The sequence below is a fragment of the Trichechus manatus genome, unplaced genomic scaffold (genome assembly GCF_000243295.1).
Source record: "Trichechus manatus latirostris isolate Lorelei unplaced genomic scaffold, TriManLat1.0 scaffold00089, whole genome shotgun sequence".
Classification (NCBI taxonomy): domain Eukaryota; kingdom Metazoa; phylum Chordata; class Mammalia; order Sirenia; family Trichechidae; genus Trichechus; species Trichechus manatus.
The window spans coordinates 11,603,329-11,611,052 of record NW_004444025.1 but is presented as its reverse complement, the minus strand read 5'-3'; the positions used below and the strand labels follow the sequence as shown (position 1 = coordinate 11,611,052).

The window sequence follows — 7,724 nt, the reverse complement described above, 5'->3', positions numbered from 1 at the left end:
CTATAAATAACCCTGGAATGTTGTAGAAGATACAAATTTAGACATTGCTGAATTTTGGAGAATGAAAATGATCTAAAGCATGGCATCCCAAAGACCATTGCAGTTCCTAGTCTGTAAGACAAAGGTACACAGGCTAAGGTTATTATTTGTTAAAATTTTGGAAATTAGTAAACATCAATGACAGTACAGAGAAGGAAAGAACAGGATGTCTTTGAATAATACAAGAACACCTCACTAGTCATGTGACCACTTCACTTAATCATAAAGGAAGGACAGAAAGCTGCTAAGAGAAAGAGAGATGATGTTGAATGCCAGAGAGTAAGAGAGAATTATAAATGCAGAGAGTGGTGGATATTGCCTGTGATAACAGAAATACTCATATGTGATGACCAGACTGGGGACTATTTTTTGGAAAGTAATTGAGAGGTACAGCATTGGAAAAAATGATGGAGAAAATTATACATTATTACTGACTTAACGTGGTATATTACATAAGCAGTTGTCCAGAGAAAAGATGTTCACACTTTTAAGTGTGAGAGGAAGAGACAACCCAGTGAGAATAAAGACTAATCCACAGATCCACAGTCTGAAACGATAGCTCTCTATTCGTCATGAATGGAAGTTCTAAAGTAAAACAGTCTTATTTCAGGGATTTTAGTCTGAGTAGCTGGGGAAAACATTGTATAGGGTAGTTGATGAGAAGACTGTTGTGTGTTTGTGCATGTGTGTGTGTCAGAAGATCATGTGTAGTTTTGAACATTTTGAGGTTAAGATGTTATTAATATAGTAAACAAAATTAGATATCTATAGTTGGAGGAGCAGAAAAGTATGTGCTATCCTTGGTGGGACAGGTGGAACTAAGAATGGATATCGTCGCAGGAAAAGAGAAAGAATGAGACAAATAAAGAATAATCAGAAATCAAAGCTGAAGAAGAGAAAGACCAAAATGATCAGGTTTCAGAGGCATAGCAGGATAAGTGGTTAGGCAAAGAAGGTCCTGTCTATCCATTTCTAAAAATTAGCCAAAAAAAATTATGGATTACCACAGAACATTGTTTGAGTCACTTGCTTTGGAAAAGTTATCGTGATGGATCAATTGCTGGACGAAGACATCATGTTTGATGACACAGAGAAACAATGAGGGCAAGGGAGTAGCTTGACAAGATGGACTGGCACAACAGCCACGACAATGGACTCAAACATGCTGACAATTGTGAGGATGAAACAGAATCAGGCAACACTTCTTTCTCTTCTGCATAAGCTCTCTGTAAGTCAGAGGCCACACAACAGCAGCTATCAATGACAGCAACCTGTAGATGATGAATGTGTGTGTGTGTATACATTTCCATACATACATAGGTATGTACTCAATATATCAATAGAAAATTTTTCTTTCTATGAATTCTTCCACTTCTTCTTGTGAACTGAGCCTAAGTGAAGTGCTGTGTGAGTAATAGAGTCCCTTGGTGGTATAAACAGTTAAAGCACTGGGCCGCAAACCAAAAAGTTTGGAGGTTCAGTTCACCAAGAGGTATCACTGAAGAAAGTCCTCACAATCTACTTCTGAAAAATCAGCCACTGAAAATCCTAGACAGCAAAGTTCTACTCTGACACACATGGAATCACCATGAGTCAGAATAGACGCAAGGCAACTGGTAACTACAAGTAGTATTGACATAGTATCGTGCTTGCTGTAAACATATCTTACGACATAAAACCTTTCTGAGTGCACCTTTTACCTCCTTGTTCCTCAGGCTGTAGATGATGGGGTTTAACATTGGGGTAACAACCCCATACAGCATTGAGATGAGCCTGTCTCTGGCTGGGGAGTGGTGACTGGAGGAAGGGCGGATGTAGGTAAATATCGTTGTGCCATAGAACAAACAAACCACAAGGAGGTGAGAAGCACATGTGGAAAAGGCTTTGCGCTTCCCTTCAGCTGAGCGGATCTTCAGGATGGCGGATATGATGTAATTATAAGAGATACCAGTGATCAGGAAAGCACTGATGCCCAAGACACCTCCTACCACTAAGACAAGCATTTCTGCCACATACGTGGAAGAACAGGAGAGGGCCATCACTGGAGGGATGTCACAATAATACTGGTTGACCAGATTGGATTTACAGAAAGAAAGATGGAACGTGAACACTGTGTGTAGAAGAGAATTGAGAAACCCTGCTGCCCAGGTACTGACTGTGAGCTGAATACAGCGCCCCTTTGTCATGATAAGGGTGTAAGGAAGGGGGAAACATATGGCCATGTACCGGTCATAAGCCATGACAGCAAGAAGGAACACTTCAGTGCCTACCAGGGCCACCAGGAAATAAAGCTGCAAAGCACACCCAGCAAAAGAAATGCTTTGATTCTCGGTCAAAAGGTTCTCGAGCATCTTGGGAACAGTAGCTGATGGGCAGAAAATATCTAAGAGGGATAGATTTGCCAAAAAATAATACATGGGTGTGTGCAGCTTTTGCTCAGTCCCAATAGCAAGGAGAATGGCCCCATTTCCCACCAAGGTGACCTGATAGATGACAGCAAAGGCCCCGAAGAGAGGGTAGCGCACCTCTGGGAGGTTAGAGAGCCCTATGAGGATGAACTCTGTGATGGCAGTTTGGTTGGAGACATCCATCTCCTCTCTCCACATGTTTCTGGAGGGAATGAAACCGACAGATGTGGGTTAGTCTCAAAACCAAGGAATCCAATGAAGAGAGACACTTGGGAAATATTTGATATATGGTTGGTGATGAATTAAGTTAGCCCTACTTTAATTAAAGATTTCAGATATTGGAACCACTGTTTAAAGCATCCTCTATATTCATGACAGTTCTTGGAATATTCATCCTCGATGCCTTAGAAGAGGAAGCTCCCTCAGTAGGCAACTAAAGAGCCATTTAAAATTTCACTTTCTGGGTAAAACCACTTCTGACTCCTCAGCAGTATTTGGGATTTAACAATTCAGTGAAAGGTGATAGTGAATATTTCACATCTACTTAGGCACTAGGAGCCCTGGTGGCACAGTGGTTAAGCACTTGGCTGCTAACCAAAAGGTCAGTGGTTCACCACCCAGTCAGTGGGAGAAAAATGTGGCAAACTGCTTCCCTAAAGATTACAGCCTTGGAAACCCTATGGGGCAATTATAAGGCAGTTCTAGTATGTTCTATAGATTCAATATGAGTCAGAATTGACTCTAGGGCAAAAAATTTGGTTTACTTAGGCACTTTATTCTGCCTTGTGTTATCACAATATGTATAGTTTTATCCACTGTATCAGTACTAAGTACCCTGAAGGTAGAAGCTGTGTATTATTCCTTGATATATAAATTTTAATAAGAGTTAGTAACTAGCAGAGTGTAAAAGGCAGATAAATGTTGAGTGTAGGAATGACTGAAGACTGAATTATGTGTTACCTGCCCTTACAAAATGTTTCTACTATGAAAGAATAAATATGGAAATGTTTCCATAACTTCAAAACCTTAATTGTTTAAATATGAACATTGTCTTGTTATTTCCTCATAGAATGTACCTTAATAAAACTTAATTTAACCAGTAAAATAGAAATAAACCCTAACTGATTGTGTCTGATTGTAACTCTAAAAAGAACCAGACACACTCACATGTATATTTAACTCCCTTTCCCCTTAAACCAAAAATAAAAATAAAAATAAAAACCTTTTGCCTACAAGTCCAGTCTGACTTAGAGTGACCCTATAGGACAGTGTAGAGCTGCCCTATAGGGTTTCCAAGGCTGTAATCTTTATGGAAGCAGACTGCCACATCTTTCTCCCAAGGAGTGGCTGCTGTGTACCAACCGCTGACCTTTCGGTTTCCAGCAGAGCACTTTAACCTCTGAGTCACCAGGGCTTCTTCCTTTCCCTTGCAAATGTACATTTTTGACCGTGTCTCTAAGAACACTTAAGGAAATATGGGATTTCAAAAAATTACATATGCTAGAACATATCAGCCTTATTTACTCTCAATTAATTCTTTAATTACACTTGGGTATACCTTAACAGCCCAAACAATCACCATGTCAGGACTACTTACAAAAAAAGATTTTAATTTAACAGAAGTTCTGAAAATCAATACTTCTGTGAATTTTTTTCTGTCAGTATTAATAGTTACTTCTTCTTCTTTTTTTTTTTTTTTTAGCATCCCAACCTCATGATAGAAAATTCAAACAGAATAGAAGGTTAGAAAATGAAATGCAAAACTCACTTTCTATGATCCCACTCCCCCATTCATTTTACCTCATGAAAACTGGTAATGATGTCTTAGCTCAGATAATATTCGGGGTATAAATAATGCAAATTATACATAATTATTTCTTAATACAAATGGAGTGACATTGTTTTCTGCCACCTTTTTTTTTCCTAAAAGATTTAAATAAGAATCTCTGAGATTACCTGGGAGATGTTACTATTCTTTCCTCAAGCAGCACCAGCTCTGTACTGTACAGGAGAGAAAAGTAATCTCTATCAGCAATGCTCATCAAATCATGCAATTTGAGAGAGAAAATTGCTACAACAAGCACAAAGTGCTTGGATAACATTTTTCAGTCAAAGATTTTTGAGTGAGTAAATGGAGCAAGGTTAAAACAAACCAAAAACATCTGCTGTATCAATTGTCAAATGTTCAACATTCTGTAGAACAATTACATTTCAGTTTATCTATATGTTTATATATTAGTACTTTGAAAAGATAATAGCAAATATAAGAAATTAAAGAAGATATTTTATTATAAGAAATAATATTTTGATACAGTGAATATTAATTTCTTTATTAGAGACTTCTGTCTGCACTTACTAATTTAACTTATTTTTTTTCTAAACAAGGAATAAGAAACAAGTCAGTAACCTTCTGATAAAAACACCTAAGCTGGCTCTACACCAGGCTGTATGATCAACATGCATTCTCCAAAAAATAAGAATGTATTTTTGCTAAATTTTGTACTTGATTTAGAAAAGAAATTCTAAACAAAATTTAGGATCTTGGCATATAGAGTGTAGAAATTGTTCAACTGGAGAGTCCTTATATTTATATTAGTGATCCCTTCCTTTTGAAGCAAATATAATTAAATGTCACATATTTGTCCATCTAATTAGAAAAATAGGAGCCATATTTTTGTTAATCATATATTGAATAACGTACTGGACAATCGGAAAAGTCCTTATGGAGTGAAATCTTTACACCTGCTTTGTGAGATGACTTGGTGCAAATATAAGCATATAAAGACATTAAGAGTATATGTTGAAGTTCAGCTTTTGTCATAGTCATATATGGTCAAACATTAATGAGACTCCAGAGCAAGGGGCTTATGACCCAGGAAAATTACTCAGAAATCAAGTTTTCTTGTTATGTCTACATTTTATCCTTTTACATATGGTGAAAGGCAAAGTTACTATGCATGAAACTTTTCTCTGAAGAAAATAATGACTCCAATTCCACTAAATAGAGAAAAAGAAAATTAGTTAATTAAGCAAAATCATTGCTGATAGATCTTGGAGCTTACGAAAATTCAAAATTTTTAATGTATTTAGTATATCAATATCAAGGAAACAGTACAGTTAAATTTTATTAGAAAAATAAGAGGCTGCCGAATTTTTTCAAAAAATATATTGCTTAGAAGAGTTTCAGCAACCTTCCTTTTCAACCCGATGGATCAATAGTAAATAAACTAGAGGAAGCAGAAACAAAAACAAAAAACCTAAAGTGCAATCCCTCCACGTGTGTTTTGACATCCGTGTGGTCTATTACGTCTAATGGACTCAATTTTCTAGGAAGCACAAACCCAGGAGCCCATGGGTCATAAACGTTTATTGTTAGATAGAGCAAAGAATACGGACACACACCGGGATGGCCATACACACTTGTTTAGCACTGAAATTAATCAAACAATTTTTATACATTTATTTAGCAACTCACTGTATAATAATGATTAAAAAAACTCTTACCTGTTTAATATATGGTTTTAACTAGTTTCTTAAATGTGTAAATTTTCACAGCATATTAACATCTTTACAAATAGCAATTATTTATCTTAGAAAATCCGGAATTTATCACACAGTTTTCTTGTTTTTTTCAGTTTCAGAGATTTCATTATCAATATAAACTTTCAACAAGAACGTACAATGATCCAGCCAACAATAATAACATCAGTAAAGAAAAGCAAACTCCTCATTTACATATAGAGTTCCTATTGGAATTTATTCTACAATTTGTATTATGCTCACTCTTCCCCTGAGGGGTAGGGAAAACACAATTAGGTCTCTAGAGAAAATATTCTTCTTTTCTTGCTAAATCTAAATTACTACTTACCAAAAATGGGCACTCATTTTAAAGCTAATTTGTTTAAATTTAGAGGATTGACTATATTGTTTCTTGTAATGGACCACAACGGAAGTTTTCCCAGTAGTGCTAAACAAAAGTAAAGAATAAACTGTTATTGTGATATATATATTTTAATGATCAGAGTAATCTTCCAGGAAAATATAATAATATCATCCACTTGTTATAAATTTGCATTTTTCATGATAGGTAAACTTTAAAATTATTTTTACTGTTTAATATACACTTTTATATTGTTAAGACTATTTGCCAAGCCCATGAAAATTTGTGTTGTTGCAACCCTTTAGACCCTAGCTAAGTATAATTTCAACCTTTAATTTCTAACTTGATTTTTCAACAGTATATTGATTTCCTATGACCGTGTATATTATTTTAAATTAACTATTTTAATTCAAATCACACATTTTAAATACATATTTTAAGAACTCATGAGTTTATACTAATACTTCTAATTTCAATTAAAAATCAATAAAATACCTCCAAGTGCACTTTCTCTTATTTCATATTGCATTTTTATAATTTCCATTTCGCTTAGTGAAAATCCTGGTTTATAAAATAATCTTTTATTTAATTCTGTGCTCTAGTCAACAATAAATGCTCGTTAATTTTGTAATTACTACACTAGTGCTACTATTATTGACCAAAAAAAAAAGTTCAAGATCACTTTACCTTCAAAATATGTTTCACTAAATTTGTATACTCAGCATACTGTGTTCATGATTTATTGGAATTTTATTTTTCTTCATGGCTACAATAGGAATTTCATGTACAGTTAGGCTGCTTTTCCTGTTTGTAGTCAATATTAAGACTTGCTTTTTCATCCATCTAAATATAATTTATATTTAAATGAGAACATATACAATGTCATAACAACAAAAATGTATACTCAGACATTCCATTTCTGTATATATACTAAGGAATGTATATAAAGTAGGAAATATATATATATATATATAATGTTGCTCTGTGCTGTCGAGTCCATTCCAACTCACAGCGACCCCATGTGACAGAGTAGAACTGTCCCATAGGGTTTCTTAGTCTGTATTCTTTACAGGAGCAGATCACCAGGTCTTTTCTCCTACTGAGCTGCTGGTGAGTTCAAACCCCTGACCTTCTGGTTAGCAGCCGAGCACTTAACCATTGCACCACCAGGACTCCTATCTATAATAGGGAATATACATATAATAGAGGCTATATATGTAATAGATAATATATATTAAAATATATATAATAGAGAATATATATGTATATATATAATTTTCTTTTTGTTGCACAAAAAGATGCATGCCATACACATCCTGGAAATCACTGAATATCAGTTTGTAGAGAAGCATGTATTTCATTTTTTTTTATGTTTTAATAATATTCCTTCTGATATA

The 7,724-nt window shown here is 35.0% G+C and overlaps 1 protein-coding gene across 1 annotated transcript; it reads right to left on the bottom strand.

Moving 5' to 3' along the window:
* Window positions 1-1,622: 1,622 nt before the first annotated feature.
* Window positions 1,623-2,630, bottom strand: LOC101347186 (olfactory receptor 5V1-like). Its single transcript, XM_004382069.2, has one exon. The coding sequence runs from the start codon at window positions 2,628-2,630 to the stop codon at window positions 1,623-1,625; it is 1,008 nt and encodes a 335-aa protein (XP_004382126.2).
* Between the last annotated feature and the right edge of the window lie 5,094 nt (window positions 2,631-7,724).

Bases quoted from the DNA above. Each gene is read 5' to 3' on its own strand.
- LOC101347186 (XM_004382069.2), bottom strand. From the start codon at position 2,630: ATGGATGTCTCCAACCAAACTGCCATCACAGAGTTCATCCTCATAGGG.